We start from the raw sequence: 21,067 nt of genomic DNA on the forward strand, positions 1-21,067 counted from the left end.
CGCCTCTGATCAAAAGGCTACAGTCCATGAATTTTAATGGGAGTTGCTTTAACACAGTGTAAGCATGAAAAGTTTAATCATACAACAGTAGAAAGAGAGACATCCAAAGTTATTCCGTGACCCTTAATTTTAGAAACTCAAGGGAAGCCATATGACTAATGCTAACTAACAGCATAAATTCTTAATGGCAAAGTGACAAAAGAAAGCCAACCCAAAAGCCACACAGAAAACCAGTCTGAGCTCAAGGGTGGGGCACAGGACCTCCCCTTGCTCCGTTTCCAGTTATCACGAGAGTTTAGTCACATGCATTTATTAATTTCAGCCTTACTGGATCTATATTGTTGTGGACAGCCTCCATCCCACTGTTTCCCTTTATTTTATAGGAAATGTATTCCTGTTTTGTAACCTGCTCTGGGAAGCAGCTGCCCAAGCCAGCATCTCTCCCTCCGTATTGCCTCTGGAATGTGCTGTAGCTTATCATTTATTTTGGCAACAAGAACTCCAACATGTTTTCATTTGCATTTCAGTATGGCTGTTCTGTCTTTACTGTTCTGAGTGGGGTGGTTTTGACTCTCAGTATCTGCTGAATTTCTAATCCCACGGTATGAAATTAAGGTACGAGCCCTCAGTTTTCATCCTTGAGCCAACAGGCTCAGAAGATGAGTGCTGAACTCCCCTTCACAACGAAAGGGAAATTCCTAGTTGAAATTTAACATGTTTTTTCTCACGACTGGGGTGACCTAAGGGCACACGCGCAACCAGTTACCATGGATCAGCTGGCAGGCTGAAACTTATCCCGCCTTATTTTTCTGAAGTGGATGTTTATAACGTCATACAGACTTATTTGAAAGTTTGAAGGAGTTAAACTCTGCTGTAAGTTTATCCTGTAAGGGAAAACACCCATTTAAGCTAGACTGATGCATTTGTGTTAAACTAAACGGCCGGCAGAGGCCACAGAGGTGATGATGGAGGACTGCAGGAGCTGGGCTTGTTTAGTTAGGAAAGACTGAAAGGGGATCTCATTATGCATACAAGCATTTCAAAGGGGTGCCAAGAGGATGGTACCCCAGACTCGTTTCGGTGGTGCCCAGCGACAGGACAAGGAGCAATGGCCATGAACTAAAACACGAAGTTTCACCTCAACATGAGGCGCTGAGCGCGGCAGAGCCCTGGAACAGCTGCTCAGGGAGGGCGTGGATTCTCCCTCTCCGGAGACACTCCGAACCCACCTGGACACATTCCTGTGCCACCTGCTCTTGGTGACCCTGCCTTGGTAGGGGGATCGGAATGGATTATGGTCCCTTCCAACCCTTAGGATTCGGTGATCTACGCAAGAGCAGGTTGGGTTTGGGGGGGGTGGGGTGGCTAGATATGAGGACAAAATTGTTCACCCACAGGATGGTGGGCACTGAACAGCTCCTCAGGGAATAGGCACGGCCCCGAGGCTGCCAGAGCTCCAGCAGTGTTTGGACAAAGCTCTCAGGGATGCACACGGTGGGACTGCTGGGCTGCGCCGTGCAGGGCCGGGAGCAGCACTCCGGCGCTCGCCGTGCTTCCCTCCATGCCAGGCTACGACGGCCGGGCACGGCCCCGAGTGGCGCTGCCGGAGCGCCGGGACTCTGGTGCTCCCCGTGCTTCCCCTGCCCGCCCCGGGACACCCTGACAGGGCCCCGTGTGGCGCTGCCGGAGCGCCGAGAGCCCGGGCGGCCTGGGGCGGAGCGGCGCGACCGCAGGTGCGGGGCGCGGCCGGGGGCGGCCCCGGGGCGGGCGGGAGTCCCCGAGCAGCCGGGCAGGGCCGCATTTAAGCGGCGGCGGCGGCGGAGCGCAGGAGCCCTGTCCCTGCAGCCGTCACCATGCCCGTCAAGGGAGGCACCAAGTGCATCAAGTACCTGCTCTTCGGCTTCAACTTCATCTTCTGGGTGAGGCGCCCCGGCTGTGCCCCCCGCGCTGTCCGGGGGGAGCCCGCGGGACGGGGATGGAGGGGAGGGGGAAGCCCCGGAGGCGCGTTTTGTTCGCTTTTCTGCTGCGTGGTTTTTGCCGTGTTCCCTACTTGCTGCCGCCCGGAAGGAGAGGGGTGTGTGCTGGGGTGCTCGCCGCTTCATTTTCCACGTTTTTCGGGTTTTCTCGTAAGGCGGGCTGAGCGCTGAGCCAGGCGGGGAGGGGTGCCGGGTTTGCGGATGGTCACCCCTCTATCCCCCAACACTACGTACAACCCTCGCCCTAAAATTGTGTGCAGGTCGCGCTCCCCGGTGCCTCTCTGGGTGCCGGGGCTGTGCCCGGGATGACTTCCTCGCAAGTCGCTGCCTGTGGTTGTGTGTGTGTGTGTGAACTCCCGGTGTGGGGAGCCTCGGTGGAAACTGCGGCTTCCCTTCGAGTTTAATCTCTCGGAGCAGACCAGCACCAGTTGAAAGCCCGTCTACGCTGTGCTTCTTGGCCAGGCAGCCTCAGAAAGCACGGCTGAGCTGCGAGGTTGTGGCTGCTCTCAGGCACTCGGGGCGTGGGCACCTGGATTTAGCGCTGGCTCCCGCATGGAAAAGTACCGCGGGAGAGCCGCACAGCTGCTTGTGTGCCTGATGGATAGGTGGTTCAAAAAGTTAGGTTTTCCCTGGGCTGTTTGGCACGGTGGAGAAGTGCGTGTGTGACTCTGAGGTGGAGGAATGAAGTTGGAGCTGTGGAAAGAAGCCGCGTCTGGACTCAGTCGCAGCATTGCCCGTGGGATGAGTGGAAGTTGCAGTGTTAATGACCAAAATGCTTGGGATGTCTCAATGTCAAAATGGGTGACAGCAGAGTTGGGAATACAGAGCTGGGCTGCAGTTGAGGGAAGTTGTGCAGAACTTGACCCAGGAGAGCACATGTTGCCACCCGAGAGTCGCCAGGACAGTGACCAGGGTGTCTCATTTGGTGGGTTAGAGCTGATCAGAGGAAAAAGCCTAACAAAGCACTGCCTGAAATTTCTGGTCAGTTTCTGGTGAGTTTCTAGTGAGTTTCTAAGCCTCTTGTTGAAAGAGACTGAAGTACTCCTGGTTTGCTTTGTGGTGTTTTGTTTGTTTGTTTCAAAGCTGCAGACTTTCTGCAGAGTATTTTACAGGACAAACGTTCTTGTTATGACAAAGGCGTTGCCTCAAAGAAGCTCTTAACCTGAGCATCACCCCCTTTTTCTCTGGGGTCCAGGGCTGAGAATAGGGAGCCTGGTTTTGTTTAGCTCAGGATGTACCTGTTGCTTGGGAGTGTCATGGTAATAAAGGTCTGAGGCTTTACTTGGACATTTGGCTGCTCTTGGATGCAGGACTGAACTTGTGACAGGGTGGAGGGGAGAAGAGTGGTGCTGAGGAATGGGGCTGGTGCTGCTGCTCAGAGGAGCTGAAAGATCATTGCTTTTCAAGTGGCCTTTTTGAGGCTGGCAGTATCTAGCTAGGATGTGGGAAAGAGGAAAGGCAGGAAAAAGAATTAAAGGGAGATAAATGCATCTTGAAGATGCCAGTAAGTGTCTGGAGGCCCCAAGAGGCAGTAAAATGCAAGCATTTTGGGTAGGCCAGAGATAAGTGTGTGTTTGACCAGCTGGAGTGGTCCTTGGCTCTTGGGGAACACCACATGTCATTGTGGCCTGCCAAAAACTGTTGAAGGGGAGTTTAGGGGGTATGGTGTTAGTGAACCTCATGTCCTCTGTGGGGAAATAAAGTAGCTGTATCTTGGGTTATTCTACACTGAACATTCTGAAAAAAAAAAAAAGTGTCCTGGGGCTGGCAGCACTAGAGGACAAGAACTACCCTAATAAGAAAAAAGGCTTTAATGTTTCTTATGGCTTTGCAGATGTGAGAAGTCTATGAAGTAATGGAAATAAGCTGAGAAAAACTGTTGTGCTGGAGTGCAATTCTGTCCCCCCCTTTTTTGAAATGAGTTGTCTAAAAGGATAGATGAGGAATTTAAGTAGTCTGCAGCAAACCTGCAGATATCTGTGGATGCCATGTTAGGTAGAATGTATTTGCTTCCATCAGAGGCTTGAACAAGGCTAAGAGGAAGCAGAAAGTCTCAAACAGTTTGGTATAGGAAATTATCGAAATAAAAATGGAAACTCTCAAAGTGGAAGCTGTATCCAAAAGAAAGAGATAAAGGTTCATAAATGCTGGTGAGCCAAATATAATCATACAATAAGGTTACCCAAAAGAAAGCTTTAGGAGTCATTTGCAAAAGCAAACCCAGCTAAAATACCCCTCTTCAGACACATGAGGAAAAGGGAGTTTCTCAGGGAGTCCTTCCAGGCAGTAACAGGTCCAGGTGTAAAAGTTTTGGGAGTGATGTTCTGCAGGACTTTATTTTACTGGGGAAGATTTTGGCAAAGTTCTGTGCCATAACCTGTCTTTGACTCTGAATCCTGCACAGGCTTCAACTGATCTCTTGATGCAAAGGAGTTGAAACAGCAGCAAATGTTTGATTAACAATTCTCCACGGTCACAGAACACTTCAGAGCTCCAAGTGCATTGTGATTAGGTAACTCCCACTGCTCACCATCCATCTTGATGCTAGAGGGCTGGAATGCAGCAAACTGGAGGCTGGGTTTTTGCTTTATGGTAGTCTGGGATACATGGAGAGTGGCACATAGGAAGCATCTGGAAAAAGCAGAGGAGAAGATTCTTTAAAAGCTGCTGTAACATGTGGAGATGGTACACTGGCTACTGCAAGGGGAAGTCAGACTTCATGAAGCCACTGACTTGAAACCTTTAAAAGCCTTCACGGTGGAGAGAGCAAGGACTGGTTGATGTTGTTTCACTTGTTCAGTACCTCCTGGAAATCTCAGGCCTCTTGTTAAAGCCAGGCACTGCTGCAGTAAGATCCTGGCAAGGATGAAGTGGCTGTCAGAGTGGAGGCAGGGCTGAGCTGAGGTGCAGCTCTTGTGTTGTGGAGAGAACCAGCAGTGCTGGTGCAAACTCCGTGCTGTGGGTACAGTTCCACCTCACCTGGAGAAGCATGGGAAGTATTGCTGGGGTGCTGGGCTGATATCCATACCCACAGTGATGGAGGTAATGCCTGCATGCTGACACAGCAGGGAGAGACTCTTGCCAAAGGCAGGCATCAGGTAATTCTTTTGAGAGGCACCAGCAGCACCTGGAGTTAGGAACTAAATGATTCAGGGGCAGCTTCAGCCATGGAACAGTGAAGCCTTGGGAGAAGAGGATCTATGATGGCTTCACAAAAGCACCAGCTGGGTGCTCAACATCTACAGAGCAAAATCACCAAGAGAAGATGGAAAATGGTGTGTGAAGCTCCATAAATCCATGGCATGCTGGTGTCCCACAGTGCTGTGGGCTGCTCTGGTCATCTCCTTACCTTAAGAGGATCACAGTAGAACTTGGTAAGATTAGGAAAAGGAAGAGGAAGGTTTCTGCCATCAGCAGCTGTAAGTTTTTTCAGCCTGGAAGTGTGCTAGAGATTTTTAGAATGACAATTGTCCAGGCAGTAGATAGGGCCTGACTATTGAAAGAGGCAGTGAGCAAGAGCTGTGGGGTATTAAGCCTGGAAAGAGGACATTTTGAGAAGAAAATGTGACTGGGGAGACAGTGATGGTGCTTTCTCCCTCAGCACGTGTTGAGGAATAGGTTGATCAATGGGCACCTGGATAACATGGATTTCAGCAGGCTTTTGGTACTTTTTCCTTCTCACAAGGTGCTGTCTGTGTCTTTGCATAATCTTTAAGTGCTCAACATGTAGACCAGAAGGTTGGTCCTGGGAAATGCTGCTGTCTTCCCTGAGAATCTTGTGCTTGACTGATCTGATGGCCATTCTCCAGTTAGGAAGGTTGGGCACTTATATGGTGTTCTTTGAAACTTTTGGGACTTCAGAGTTTGGGTTAAAATGTGCATGTGGCCTAAACGGAAGAAAGGGCACATCTTTGGATGTTTTCTACGAGTCAGGTTAAGCACAGATCAGTAAGTTTTGGGGTTCAATCCTCTCTCTGAGGTGTGGGAATGAGGAAGGGCTCCCTTAGGATGGAGTGTTGCTGCAGGCACCAGGCTGTTGTTGTGCTGCCCCTGCAGGGGCTGGTGTTCTCCCTGCCGGGTTTGCCCACAGCTCTGCTGTCTTGGCAGGGCCACTGATGGCCTTGGCATCTCTGACAGTCTGCTCTCTAATGACAGAAGTTTGGGGATGGATTTGGGGTGTGGAGGGAGGTGTCAAGCCTGACAGAGAACTAAAGACTTCTGGTTTTTTCTGCCGGGCTGGCTTGAGCTTGGTGAGAAGTCGGTGGAAACAACACATTAAGTGCCTTAAACCTGATGAGCAGTGGAGTGGTCTTAGCAAAGTTGGCTTGGACCAACCTTTGCATGAGCAATGCTGGGTTGTCTTGAGTTGTGCAATGAGTGACTACCTTTAGCTGTGCTCCCTTAACTCCCTGGCTCTGCTCAGGCTTGTTGGTCCTGGTGACAAAGTCTTTTCCTCGGAAAACTCTGGGCTCCTGAGCAGCTTGGATCATGCCGGGCAAGTGCTTGCCTGTACTCCCGCTGGCTTCCTGCTGCTGAACAAAAGCAAGGGCTTGCATCCTTAAATTTCAGTGCTGGGTTTTCCCCTTGTGAATTTTGTGGAATAGAAAGGCATCTGCTGCTGATATTTATAGTTTAATATATTTTAGGCAAGGAAGTGCTGTAGTAGAGAGGCAGAGTTCAGGTTGAAGTTTTGAGCAATCATTTTCTTGCTCCTTTCTACTGGTGGGAAGCTCTCTTGTCCTGACTTCCCATTCTCCAGAGTATTACGTGTTTCATGAACAAATGCATTTGTCTGTGGTAGCACCTGCTAAAGCGAGATGAGCAGAATTGGGCCTGGAGAACTATTTTCCTTCTGTAACTTGAGAATACCTGTGCCTTTCTGAGCCACAATCTCAGCTGCTTTTGTGCACCAAGAACAGCTGGTAGCAATTCAAAGGTCTTGCCTTGGACTGACAGGGAAATATGGATGTGTCTGTTAGTATGTATATATGCAGGCATGTATAAAAACCCCAGACATTAGTTGCTTTTGCTTTCTGTAATGAACTGAACTGTCGTTGCTGGCTACAGTGTGTGAATCTAATGCTGCTTGAGTTCAGATCAGTGTATTTTGACTCCTGTGAGTGCTGTGAAGTCAGGAATGGAGTTGGAATATGTTGCCTTGAGAAACCTGATGTGAAGCTACTTGGGGTTCTAGCAGTCCTAGCTCCTATTTGCAATTCTAATTGCAAATATAGTAGATTGGCTTCTGAATAGCAACTTGTCTGAAATGGGTACTAGTCTTGGCAGTGGCTCAGGAATTTTGTAATGCTGCCCCTACTGTACTGGAGCACCATTTTATTGCAATAAATGCTATGACATTAGTGTAGGCCACAACATTCTTGAAACTAGCTAAGCAGAAAGAAAATACTTCCTTTTTGAATCCACTTTTTTTCTAAGGAGTTTGAAAACAGCTGCAGTTTCTTGCATAACTGCAAGCACGCATGGCACGAGTGTTAGGGGAGCTTTTTCAGAACTCTGAAAACCTGGGCTGTTGGGGATAACACTAATTCTGTAATTGAGGGTTTAGAGTGATGTTGAACCTCTGCTTACTGTTCATGGGGTTTTATTTATGGAGTACCAGCAAGTAACAGGACAGAAATAGTTCATTGCTACTCATAATGTTCTCAATTTCTTTGCATGTTCTTTGCAATGTTACAGATCTGGTCCTGGCTTTGTTAGTTCAGTCTAACATAGTGAGAAGTAAATTGCCTTACGCAGTCAGATTTTCAGCTAAAAGTTCAAGTGTTTACAAAGTGAAGGCGGAGGCTTTTTTTATGTCCTCTTGTCATCCTGGGGTAAACATATATAGAACAGTAGTGTAGAGCCTGACGTACCTTCTTACTTCAAGAAAAAAATTAGTAAGTGTTCAGTTTGGTGCCATGCTTAGCTGACAGCACTTAAAATTGTGTTAATTTTTGACTCTGTGTTTCCACATAGTTATTTACCTTCTGCTGGATGTAATGCTTTGAGCTTGGTTGAATTTGCATGTAAGCTTGGCCTCAACATGTCAAAATGGCAGAACCCACAGTTTCTTGTGCCAAGGTTTTTTTTGCAGGCTTTGAGCCACATATCATGCATTCTTGAAGTGTCTGATTCTTCCCCTTCCCAAAGCTTTGTCCACTAGGACAGACAAAGGATTGTCTAAGGACTTGATAAGTGTTTGGACCTTGAGCTCCTCGAGAAGGAGGAGCCTGTGGAAAGATAAGATGCTCTGAGGTGTCTGTAGCAAGTGGGGTGCTTGTCTGGGGATTGTCCCTTATCGAGGTGACAAGGTCAGAAGGGACTGAACAAAACATCCTTGCAAAATAGTGGTGAAATCCAAAATTAACTTTCCAGCTTTTTAAAATAGCGTCATACACTGTGCTGCTATAGGATATGTTTACCAAATTGGAATTATTTTTTGTCAAAACCTCAAGGTTTTAACATGTGTTTATGGCATTATTAAAAATGAGGGTTTCCTGGGCAAGCCTTTTGCTGGGAGATCATGTGTGTGAAACCTCAGGCGTCAGGGCAGGAAGGAAATGAGGATGGAAATTGCTTGATAGCGTTCAGTGCTGAGGGACACTCCAAGCTCATGCTCAAATCAGCCAGGAATGGTGAGGGGAGCAAGGCAGAGTGCTCTGTGTGGCTCCTGCCTCCAGGATACACAGGCTGTTTCTCATCTCAAGTGTATCCTGACTGGTTCAGATCCTTTCTCAGTTACCTCTTCTCCGATGGAAGGCTGGGACACACCCTTTATGTCCCCAGAAGAAAAGCAAGGGGGACGCACCGGAGCAGTGGGAAGGGCAGACTTTGGAGAAGGCATTTGTCAGTGTGGGGTGGGAGGAGGGAAGTTCTGCCCAGGAGGCTCACTAGAGAAGCTACACGGCTATGTAAGAAACGCAGACAGACCAAAGAAGCTGTTTTCAGTGTTGCAACAGGCAGAAAGCGGCATGCAGGAGTGAGCTTTTGAGGCAAAGGGGGGGGCAGGGTGTAAGTTTGCATGTGATTGCAACGAGAAACCTCCATAGGATTAGGAGAGGAGTGACCAGACCAGGTAGTTTTATCTTGTTGCAGCCGTAGAACAGCCAAGTAGAGCAGGAATGAGCTGGGAGTAGTGCTTAGGGAAAGCAAGGAAGCCTGGTTAGCAGGAGCAAGGAAGTCAGGAGCATAATAGTGCCAGAACACACTGTTACTGGAAAATCACTGCCACAAACTTTTCCAAAACAGTGAGTGAGCAGTACCACTTTAACTTCACGTTTTGGTCAGATGGGAGAAAAAAAACCCACAACAAACCAACCCTATCTTCTGAGCTCCTTTTGCTGTACTTGTCACTATAGAAACATACTACTTACCTGTCCGATAAGCACACAAACACTCTTTTCTTTGTCTTTGTGAAACCAGACAAAATGGGTTATTTTCAGGAGTACAGTGTTGCTCTTTTCCTGCTAAATTTCTCTTTCAGCACAGGATGGAATCTACATAGAAACACACACTGTATTGCTCCACTCCTATAACAAAACCAGTCTGTTAGATAGGGAATCCCCTTAGATTTCCAGACAAAAACCCAGCAATTAGGTCATCTGGGGATCTGCCTCCATGCAGCCAAGGGGGGGGGGGGGGGCTTGCACCCCTTTCCCAGGAAGGAAAAACCCAGCTCCCAAGCCATCCCAGCGTGGCCAGCCATCCTGTTGGCATGGCATGGGTGAGCAGGGAGGTGACAGTGCCTCAGCCTCTGCTGTACTAGACTGGCCAGAGGTGCTGCCAAGTGCCCCCGGGGCTGTGCTTGCATTTTCCTCAGAGGCTGGTGTTGCTGTGTCCTTGTTTTGATGGAAATTTGGAGCTTCGAATTTCTCGCCTTCTGCTTTAAAACTGCCTTTTTTAGTTCAGTGGTCACTGTGGGTAGGAAGAGCACAAACTGAGAACATAAGTCTGCTTTCCTTAAGAAACTCAGACAAAAAGTCTCTTATTCTTTCATTAAGGCACAGCATTTTATTTCTAGTCCATCATGGAGAGAATTATCACTTTATTTAATTCTACAACTATTTTTAGAGCTGTGCAGCAGTTTACTGGCATTAAGTGTTATCACTGTTCTGTGATCCCGTAAGTCTCTTGCCTCCCTGGCATCTTCTTAACCTTTTCCACAGAGTGATTGCTTTTCCAAGGAAAAAATGTACCACATGACTCTGGGTGGTGCTGGGGAAGGGTTAAATTTGCGTTTTCAGAGGAACTGTATTAGGTACATCATTTGTGCCCAGTGTGAGCCAACCAGTTTGATTCTGGAGGTCATTACCTGAGCCTTCTCCTTTGCTTGGAATTTTAAGATTATCTGCATGGTTACAGTATGGCTTAAGAGTTTTAGTTCTACAGTCCTTTTTCTGTGCCTTGCTCCGTTTGTAGAGCTCTCTACTCAAACACTGGAGCTTGACAAGCAACAAATACAGTTGGTAGGTGAGAAGAGCTGAGTGTTCAGGCTTGTGGCTTTGCAATTAGTGAGTTCCTGGCAAAACAGGCAGAGGCTGTAGGTTTCTTCTAATGATGGGGATCTTGATCCCTATAAAAGCTGAGTACTGTTGGGTGACACAGGAAAGTGAGTCTCAAGCAGAGTATTATTAAATACTTGGTGACTTAACAGCAGCCTAGAAGCAGTGCAGAAGTTTTTTCCATCACTAAGCCCTTCTGATGTTTGAACTGAGGCACTGGAGTGAGACGAGGTCGCAAAGACTTTCTGAAGTAGCCAGGAGAGCAGGTAGAGCAGCAACCCTTCTCTCTGCCAGTCTCGTTTTCCACCTCTCCCTCCCCTCAGGGTGCAGCTGTGGCACAAGAAATTGAAATAATGACGCTGTTGCAACATTCTGTGTGGTACCAAGGTGCTTCAGCAGAACTTAATCACCCTCTCAGGGTAGCCCTAGCAAGGCGAGCAGGAGGTGTGTGCAGGTGTGCTTTGGGAGTAAGCACCTGGGACACCAACAAAGGCCTTTTGCTGAGCTCTGGAAACCTCCAGCGGGGTTTGGCTCTTGGGGTTTTGTCACTTGATCTGTTTTCTATATAACCCTGCAGCCCTTCTTGGAGGCAGGCCTGGGACTCAGGTTCCTAGCTGGTTTAGGAAAGCTGGGGCTGCCTTGGAGCAGGAACACTTCCACTTCTCTGGTGGGCTTGGTGGGAAAGGAGTGTATGTATCCTTGGGTGCTTTCCATGGGAATGCTGTCCATGTTCCCACTGAAAACTGACATTATTGAACACGTCCTGGTTTCTTAGAGGCAAATTGACAATGTTGTATCCTTCTAGAAGGACCTTCTTGTCAGATCAGGCTTTGTTGGGATTGTTTTTTGGTGGTTTTGTTTTTGCTTTTCATGCGTGCTTTGCCTGACCAAAGCACCAGACTTCATAAGCTTATTGCTCACTCTTAAGTTTAAATTTTTAATGTCTGCTGCAACAGGGATTTCTGTCCTCATCTCACTTTTGTAGAGCTTTTTTTAATGGTTAAATGGTCTTCAAAGGAAGAGCTGAGAAGCACACTCCTGCTTTCTACTTTGTCCTGGTTTCTTCTTTTTCTACATACAAGACAACCCCATTTTATTTTTGTCTTTTTAAGGGAGGATTCAGTCTGTTCCAAGCAAACTGTTGCTGTTGGCCTTACCAGAGTGCAATTCCCTCTTTCTTGCAACACTCTTCCTATGCCTTTTGCCAGATATTTCATCCAGAGGCAAATTTATACAACAAAATGACTTGCTGCAAACACAGGCACCGATGTTAAGAGGAACCTGGAGGCACACAGGCAGAGATAATGAAATAAAACTAAATATTGTCTAAAATTCGATTGTACTGCTCCAGAGCAGCAATGTTGCTACTCCTCCAGCTGGTATTTTCTTTTTCCTGTCAGCATGGTCACTTAATGGGTTGTTTTTATCTTGTTTTGCAAGAAGAGCACTCTTCCTGAACTCCCTTCTGTGGTACACTGGACTCTTATCAGGCTGTTTAATACACTAGAACTTCCAGCTGGCCTCACAAGGCACTTTTCCTTGGGACACACTGGCTCTTCAGTGTGACACTTGAAGATTACTAAGCCATGCAATGTCACTGCAGCCACCCAGAATAAAACAATGTGTGGAAGAATCAGTGGAGATAATGACACTTGGCTAAACCTTGGATATTTTCAGGAACAAGAATGGCATAGTTCTCCTGTGGCATTGGAGTTTAATTTATGTAAATTAATCTGTCAACAAGGTGCCTCATGTCTGGAAAGTTTTTCATGTGTTGGTATCCCCATGCTTCTATGCTGGTCGTTTGTCACCACCTCTTTAAATAAAAGCTGTATTCTGTGTTTGCTTCTGATGTTGTTACTAATGCATGGGTGGGTGGATTAGTTGGTATCATTTAACAAGGCTTCCTTGTTCTTACAGCTTGCAGGGACAGCAGTTCTTGCAGTTGGACTATGGCTTCACTTTGATTCACAGACCAAAAGCGTCTTTGAACTGGAATCCAACGACACCAAGTTTTACACAGGTGAGCTGGGGGTCACCCAGGGGATGGGTCACACTTTTGTGCCCTGATCCCCAGGCTGCTGAGAAACCTTGGCCTTCCTTGAAGGGTAAAAAAGCTGGTGCTGGGGGCAGCTTCCCTTGTGAGCTCTTGTGCAGACAGCAGTACTGCTGTGTCAGTGGTTTCTTAGCTCTTCATCCTTTTTCCCAGAGCAGTTTCTTTTTGGTTGCTGTCAGTAAACATTTTGTAATCCCAGGGGCTCCTAGTAGACACAGAGGATGTTTCTTCTTGATATTCATCATGATATGTGTCAGCAAAGTTTCACACTAAACTAAATGGGTAGTTAATATTTTTTCCAGAGTGACCAACCTAAGCTACCCAAAACACAACTCTAGTTGTGTCCAACTCAGAAGGAGCACATGGTCTAACTCTTAAAGCCCCACATCTCCTAATTTATACTGAACTGAATGAGAAGAATACACAAATATCTTGGTCCCTATGAGAATTATTCCAACCAATGTGGATCAGTGTAGCTTGAGCTAGATCAGGTGGAAGATGTTTGTAAGATGATCAGTTAGGGGATGCACATGTTTTCAGTTTATGTTAATATCATGAGAATTCCTTAGTGAATTGGATTTTATCTGAACCTTGAGTCACCTTTAGGCTTGGCCAGGGGGACCCATATGATTTGGTTATTGTCACGTGTAGGTGCTCAAACACTTGGAGCAGCTCTGCTATGAGGAAAGGCTGGGAGAATTGGGATAGTTCACCTGGAGAAGAGAAGCTTTGGGGTGACCTCATTGTGGCCTTGCAGTGCCTGAAGGGAGCCTGCAGGAGAGATGGAGAGAGACTCTTGACTAGGGCCTGGAGTGACAGGACAAGGGACAATGGCTTCACACTGACAGAGAGCAGGTTTGCATTGGATATTGGGAAGAAATTGTTCCCTGTGAGGGTGCTGAGGCCCTGGCACAGGTTGTCCAGAGAAGCTGTGGCTGCTCCTGGATCCCTGGAAGTGTTCCCAGCCAGGTTGGATGTGGCTCTGAGCAACCTGGGATAGTGAAGGTGTCCCTGGTCATGGCAGAGGCTTGGAATCAGGTGATCCTTAAAGGATGGCCTTTCTCTGGCAAAAAACTGGCTCTTGTCTTGGGCTGCTCAACCTGGGACAACTGCCAGAGTGGTGTCTGAAGGGTCACTTGCAAGGAGGTGCAACCTGTGCTGCAGCCTCACAGCCCCAGAGTAGCCTGTGCCCACAGGGAATACTGTTAGTTAGGAATGGTGTCGAGACCATAGCTGGGAATACTGACATGCTCATGGGACTTCATGAAGAGGCTGCAGCCATGCCAGCAGCTTATTTGTGAGAAAATTGGTGTTTTGCCCTTGATATGATGGCATTTTAGCAAGCTGGGTGGTTCTTGGAGCTGCCAGGAAGATTTCCAGATGCTTTTAACTGGACCTCCGAAAGGGAACAGAAATCTAAACTTGACCATTGAGCTGAATATTTAACAACTCTTATTTTGGGTGGTATAAAATGACTTTCACCTCCTTAAATGTAAAATTTTTATGGTGTAATGCTTAAGGTACCAGCTGAATGCAGCCAGTGAAACCTGCTTGAAATCTCTGTATGTTAAACTGAGTTTTAAAAAGAAGCTTAATAGGAATTGCTGTTTTAACATAATTTTCTGGGAGTAGTTACTGACTGCAATAACAAAGCAAGTTACCTCAAAGGATTTCTGTGCAACTCAAAATAAGCTGAAAGAAGAGGTACTGATGGACTCTTTTTATTCTGATTTTTCAAAACAGAAAAAGTTTTAAGTTGAGGCAAAAAAATCCACATTGGAATTTCCTCCTGATAAGAAATGTCAGGCTTAATCCCTTACAAATGCTTCATCAAGTAGATGTTTATTTTGGCAGCTAATCTTACTGGTTTGCATCTAGAATATATCATTTGTGAATGTTTACATGTGGCTTCCTTTGATTAGTATTGATTGTGTCTCTGAACTGTATTTTTGTCCCTATTGGTAGAAATGTCCTGTTCGTTTCACATGCTTTGTGCTGATTCTTTGATGTTTCACTGCCCCAGTAATGCTTCCTTGCCATCCTCTGGGAGTTTCCTTGCTCACCACATCTTGCTGCTCACTCCAGGTCACAGCTGTGATGTTTAGGAGCCAGAGGACTGGGCGTAAATGGAGTCTTTTAGCCCAGGAATATTTGGGTTTTTTGCTTCAACCTATTCACTATCTAAATTCTGGGCAGAATAGTTTGCAAGCTGTGAGAGTTTTTATAGTTTGAAGAGGTACCTGCTTCAAGAACTTCTCAGTTGATAAATTACTATTCCAGTTGTCTCTGTCTTCACCTGAGAAGTTAACTCTGGCTCTGAGCCAAATTTTTAAAAAGTACCTTACAGTTTGTTAGGTGGTTGTATCTTGCCCGTTTTCTAAAACTTGTGAAACTGCACTAGTGGTACACATTGATTGTTACAAGTGGAAGGTTTTATTTATCAGTATATTGTATTTCCCCTTAAGTTTTCAGATATGTTTGCTTTGAAAATTAAGAACACACTTTTTTTTGGGAGGGGGGCTTAGAACACCTCAGTAAAGAAACTTAAACTGTGGCTTTAACCTGAAACAAAAATTCATAAATGCTATTTGTGGAGGAGTTAATTTCATACCTTGCTGCTGAGGTCTCAGTGAGTGAAAACACATTTGTTTTCTTCCTTCCTAGGTGTCTACATCCTTATTGGAGCTGGTGCACTTATGATGCTGGTTGGTTTCTTGGGATGTTGTGGTGCATCACAGGAATCCCAGTGTATGCTTGGCCTGGTAAGTGTTCAAGGGAGTGCTTAAATTTGGAGCAGCATGATGAGAAAGGAAGGAAAATATTACTGTGCAATTCAAGGGCAGCAGATTGTGAACCCAGATCACAGTGTTTAAACTCATGGTCACCTGCATAATGCTAGTATGCTAAATACAGTGTTTGTTTCTGGTCTTAAATACAAATGTTTGTGCCATATTTGAACACAAGATGACATCAAGAGGCTGGATATGTCTGACATATCCTGAAGTGTCAAGACTGGGAGAATTGTGAACACAGAACTAAAATGTTGATAAGGGCAATGTTATCATTGCTAGATAGTTTATCCTGGACTCTGAAGGTTGTGCAATCTGTAATCTCTGAGACCAGAACTGTGGTATTTGATGCTTGAAACAACAAGGCTCTACTGTTCATAATCCCAGGATGAGCTTTTCTAGTTGACAACTGCTCTGCAAGTCAATTGTTGGAGAGCAACCTCATTGTTTTCAGGCTGGAGGGGCCAGTAGAGCTTACTGGGTTCATGCACATCTGTACACTTGCAGAACTACTCATCCAAATTACCAGAAGATTTAGTTAATAAAAGACAACTACTATAGCCACTAAAAGAACAATTCTGTTTCTGTGTCACAGGAGAACTTAAATTCAAGTATTTCTTGCAAAATGATGCCTCTAGCCCTTTGTAATTTTGATTATCTCTCTAAAGTGCTTTGAAATCATAGTGGTGGTTTGGATCTGGTAGTCAGTGAGAGACAGAACACTTTTATTTGTTTTGTGGGATATACAACAAAGTGACCATTAGCTCTCTGGGAGTTGGTAGCAAGCTAGGAATTAAGTAATGACTCCTAAAGCAACAGGAGTGACAAACCAGAGTGAAGAATTGCTGTCAGCTGTTGTGATGTGTCTGAATGACTTGGACAACTTCAAAGTTGGGGTTAACAGATGATTTGCTTTAATTAACACTGATCAAAAAGCAGGACTGGTGCTTGGAGAGCACTGCCAGACTTTCTGACGCTCCTGGGAAGAAGTGCTGACCCAGTGCAGGGTGTCCTTTTTCCTGGTGTCACCAATGTTTCAGACCTCCAGCTGGAGCCTGGTTGAGGGATAGTTCCTACAAGAGTGGACAAACTTGCAGTGTATCTGTGTGATGCTGGTTTGCGGTGCTGTGGTCTTCATGAATAATGTGGTCTTTCTTTTCTAGTTCTTCTTCTTCCTTTTTGTGATTTTTGCCCTTGAAGTTGCTGCTGGGATCTGGGGATTTTCAAATAAAGACAAGGTAGGTTGATCTTGAAAGTTGGAGTGGTGGGATGCTGGAACAGGTTTCCCAGGGAAGCTGTGGGTTTCCTATCCCTGGAAATGTTCAAGGCCAGGTCGGATGGGGCTCTGAGCACCCTGGTCTGGTGGAAGTGGTCCCTTCCCATGGCAAGGGGGCAGGACTTAGGTGGTCTTGAAAGCCCCTTGTTGACCCCAAATGCTTAGTGATTCTATGGATGTGCCCACAGTCACCAATCTGCTGACATTTGGAAGGGGAGACAGTCTTACCTGATTAGGTGTGGCTTTTAAAGCGAGTGTGCTGTTATTTCTCACCTGAAACAGGTGAGCCTTCTGTCCACCCTCTCTTCTCACCCTCCATTTGTATGTGGCAGAAGAATGGGTATGGTAGGCTGCAGATTTTTTGATGACTGACTTGCTGAAAGCAAGTCTTCCATAATTAGTATAAGGTACAACATTCATACACCACTAATACACAACTCTTTGCTTTTCCTTAGATTATTGATGAGTTAAAGGAGTTCTACATGGACACCTACAAAAAGAGAGGTCAACCAGGTCCCAAAGAGACCCTGACAGCGTTTCAGCTTGCTGTAAGTATGTGGTTCTGCTTAAACTGGACAGGAATGCAGCTGCTTCCCACTGTCGTCCCTGTTAACCAGTCCCCTGTACAAGTCTAGTATCTTACTAGTTAGAAGAAACCAAAGGAGTATTTGTAACAAATTGCAGAGATGATTTTGTGTAGTATAAGTGAATTTAGGATGCCTTTTTTGTACCTCTGAAGTGACTAGAACTCGTTCTTGCTTTTCTAAAACTCAGCAGCAGGCTGGGAAACCCCAGATCTGTGCTGCTGACCTAGTAGTACCCCAGCATGCACACCTGCTTGGCTGTGAGGGGTTCAGCTTTGTGTCTGTAAGGAGCACAAGTTGTCACCAAAATGATTTTGTGTGTGTCATTAATGAGATCGGGCTCTTCCTTCTAGAACCTTGTCCTTTAATGTGATAAAGGCGTTTTTAAAATTAGGTTTATAGTAGCCATGTTGGCAGGATTTGCTCTGTAATAAAAACTAACGTAATTTTATTTTTTAGCAGAGTACTGAGCAAAAATAAGGGTTATTTAATCTGTGTCTCTTTTTGTGTTTTCTCTTGTAGTTAAACTGCTGTGGCCTCACTGGAGTTCTGGAGCAGCAGTTCATGGACACCTGTCCAGCAAAGACACTGTCTGAGTCATTCTCTGTCAAGGTAAAGCTTGACTTAATTCACCATCAGCTCTGCCCAGTGGGTAGAATGAGAAACACACATTAGGAAATCCTCCCAGTCCGTGGGAAATCCCCATGTCACACTGGTGTGGCTGTCTGTAATCAGGTTGGTTGTGGAAAACAAACCCGCTGTTACCATGGAAAGAACAAGCAGGAAATCTGACCTTGCTCAGGAAATGTGCATTCTGTGTGTCACAGACTCGCTAGCAGGGTAGACAGTGGAAGATCAAAACCTTGCCTAAAAAAGCCCTCACCAATGCTTGAAAGCTCTGTTCTCCTCACTGCATCTTCTGGTGCTTCCTGGGAGCTGTCACCTTCCTCCTGGTTAGGGAGAAGTACAGCTTGGGGTGGGAGGGAGTTTAAAGCTTGAGCCAAGGGCAAGGAGAGGGGTTTAAGGCATTGGCAGCCTGGTCAGGTGGGTTTGTCACTGTGAAGGCAATTCTCTGAATCCCATTTCCCTGCTGGAATATTGCTGCAGAGGTGCCTGTGTGCCATAAAAACCAAGAGAAACAGCTTGTGTAGTTCTTAACCACCCCTCTTCCTCAAACCATCCTGTGCTCTTGCTTTATTCTCCAAGACAGTTTGTGTGAGTCCTCCCATGGTTCTTAACATGCAAAAATTCAGTTAATTACATGGGGTTTTTTCACTTGACAATTTCGGGTATCTGCCCACATAAGACCCTTCAGTCTGTGTCTTTAATCCTTTCTATGCAGTCTGAGAGGATATGGGAGTAGCTGAGACTGCATGCAGGTTTTATTGTTTGCTTTTATTCTGCAGTGTGTTTTAGCTTCATCTGTTGACTTCTTCTTGTGATGCCTATTCCCAGTTGTAAAATGGGATAGACTGCAAGATCAAAGGGACGTAATGGAGCGTGCCTCCAAGAAACAGTGCTGTGTTGGTATTCTGACTGAACTGATTCATTCTTGCCGGTAGAGCCCTTTAATCCTTGATTCAGTCTGTCTTTCTGGACTGGATAAGGAACAACCACAGAAGAATGCAGCTTTCAGCAGCTCAGTGATGTTTGCTGCTGAAACAAGCAGGAGGGAAGTTGGGGTGAGACTTTGACCAGCTACAAGGCTCTTAAAGATTTATACCTCTGTAAAAGTTCCTTGTTCTTTTTATTGACTACCATGTGTCTCCTCTGGGAAAAGGACTGTACTTACTTTTTTTTAGTTGCAGTGGTAATTCATTATCCAGGGAACACTAAACTGGTCCCTCTCTGAACCTGCCTATAGCCCAGCATGGATCCTAGCCCAGCATATCTTTCCAGTCCCATGCACTGTGGGTTCATGAGGTGTCTGCAAAATTACAGTAGCAATTTGCAATATCAAGAGTGGCTTTAAATCAGTTTTGATAAAGAATGAGCAGTGCACCATCTGAAGTGCTGACAGCCATTAGGAAGGAGGCAAGTCTTAAAAATTGCATGTTCAGATTGCCTACAGCAAGATTCCCCTCTCAAGGTGCTGTTAAGAAGTTCAGATACCTGAAGAGTAGATTTAAACTTTTCTACCAACTCTTGCGTGGGACCATCCTTGGCTCTCTTTCAGGATGCAAAATTAAAGGCCAGATCACAGCAGCTTACAAAAGATGAGTCTTCAAATGAACCTTGTGTGTGTAAAACACTACTCAACAATCTGTTCCTTTTCAGTCCTGCCCTGCTGCCATTGATGACGTCTTCAAATCCAAATTCAATGTGATTGGAGCAGTTGGCCTTGGCATTGCTGTAATGATGGTGAGTTCCCCGATGATTGATTGAGTGTAGCTGGGTGCTCAGAGGATACTCTCAGCAGAAGTCTTGTAGAACAGTGCCTGGCCCAGCAGCCCACAGGAGGCCATTCCACTGAGGACAGGTCCCAGCAGGATCAGGGTGTGTCCTGCAAGGCCCTGAGGCAGTGCAGAGGCTGGGATGTCTTAGGCCTCCCTGCTGCTGCTTTGGATTAGGATCTGCCTCCTTGCACTTTCAGCAGTGGTGTGTGTATCTCTGGAGTGAAGATGAATTGGTCATGTTGCTGGCCCATGTCTTCATCCTAGTATCTTTTGGGGATTTGTCTTTTCTTTCCTTTATAACAATTACAGGCCCTGCTAGAGGGCTGAAACAACTGCTGCTAAGAAAACTTGCAATTTGTTTCACTTTTCTGGAGAAAAGTACATGTTGGGGTGATCAAAGATTTCTTAGGAGATAGGGTAGTGGTTTATAGCTGCTGGTGCTGAGCAGGGCCAGGAGTTGGACTCAAATCCTTTTGGGTCCCTTCAGCTTGACATATTCTGTGATCTGTTTTCAAGTACTGAGGTGAATGGGATTCCTGGGAATGAACTTTGGGGATGGCAGAGCAGGGACTGCGGAATGAAGTGTAAAAACACAGAACAAATGTGGCTTCTGGGCTGGGAAGAGCAGCTGTGCTTGTCCTCATGCTGATAAAAGCACGTGCTTTGGTTTCCTGATTTCTAATCCGCCTGTTTTCTTTCCAGATTGTTGGCATGATATTCAGTATGGTTCTGTGCTGTGCCATCCGCAGGGAAAGAGAGATGGTCTAAGAGCTACAAAGCCAAGATTCCTGCACTATAAACATCCTCATCATTAACTTTAGCCTTCTGAGAGCATTTCTAAAACGTTATATATTTGTTACCTTTTTAATGCTTTATTTGGTACTGATGTAGGTTTGCTTTTTATGTTACAGTTACAATGATAAAGGTTTATCTGACTCAAGATAAATATTGTACATAAAATATCTGACTTTCTTGAAACTTACATAATTTGGATGTAATTTATGTTGGAGACAATTTGATACCTAATAAAGAGTAAGATGTATTGTTTGTGGGGGAGAGGAGATGTTGCTATGTTGACTAATCCCATTGTTTGATGCATAGCAAGGAGGTGAAGTTGCATAACATGTTAAGTGGTTTTGCTATAAAGCAGGAAATAACTCCTATGCCAATGTCCTGTTTGAAGGGAATGGGAGATGATACCAGCATGGCAGGCAAGGTGTGGTCATTCCTCTTTCCTTGGTGTGTGGGAACAAAAGCAGGTCCTAAGTACATTCCTAAAATGTCACTGCTGTAACACTTTCACTGTCCCCTCCCTGGAGGGTGGCAGAGGCTGGCTGTCACACAGGTGATGTGCAGGCAGAGGTAGCTCGATGCAGCCAGGCTGGGCTCTGCCCTGGGGCCAGCTGGGCTTCCTGACACCAGCCTGTCTGCTGACACAGCTGTCCCCTGGCAGCTGGCATGGCCTTGGGCCCTTGGCAGTGCCCATTCC

General features: G+C 46.0%; 1 protein-coding gene across 1 annotated transcript; it reads left to right on the top strand.

Moving 5' to 3' along the window:
• Positions 1–1,756: 1,756 nt before the first annotated feature.
• CD9 (CD9 molecule) lies at positions 1,757–20,625 on the top strand. The gene is made up of 8 exons (XM_085048939.1): positions 1,757–1,919; positions 12,398–12,500; positions 15,198–15,295; positions 16,486–16,560; positions 17,054–17,146; positions 17,705–17,794; positions 19,460–19,543; positions 20,281–20,625. The coding sequence occupies exons 1-8, from the start codon at positions 1,854–1,856 to the stop codon at positions 20,344–20,346; spliced, it is 675 nt and encodes a 224-aa protein (XP_084905065.1). The 5' UTR covers positions 1,757–1,853; the 3' UTR covers positions 20,347–20,625.
• The last annotated feature ends 442 nt before the right edge of the window (positions 20,626–21,067 follow it).

The sequence above is a fragment of the Lichenostomus cassidix genome, chromosome 1Aa (assembly GCF_008360975.1).
Source record: "Lichenostomus cassidix isolate B80296 chromosome 1Aa, HeHo_3.0, whole genome shotgun sequence".
Classification (NCBI taxonomy): domain Eukaryota; kingdom Metazoa; phylum Chordata; class Aves; order Passeriformes; family Meliphagidae; genus Lichenostomus; species Lichenostomus cassidix.

What these genes read in the sequence shown, in the direction of transcription:
- CD9 (XM_085048939.1), top strand. Translation starts at nt 1,854, where the DNA reads ATGCCCGTCAAGGGAGGCACCAAGTGCATCAAGTACCTGCTCTTCGGC. An exon ending in CCCAGTGTATGCTTGGCCTG is followed by an intron (nt 15,296 to 16,485) that starts GTAAGTGTTCAA and finishes TTTCTTTTCTAG; the next exon opens with TTCTTCTTCTTCCTTTTTGT. An exon ending in GATTTTCAAATAAAGACAAG is followed by an intron (nt 16,561 to 17,053) that starts GTAGGTTGATCT and finishes GCTTTTCCTTAG; the next exon opens with ATTATTGATGAGTTAAAGGA.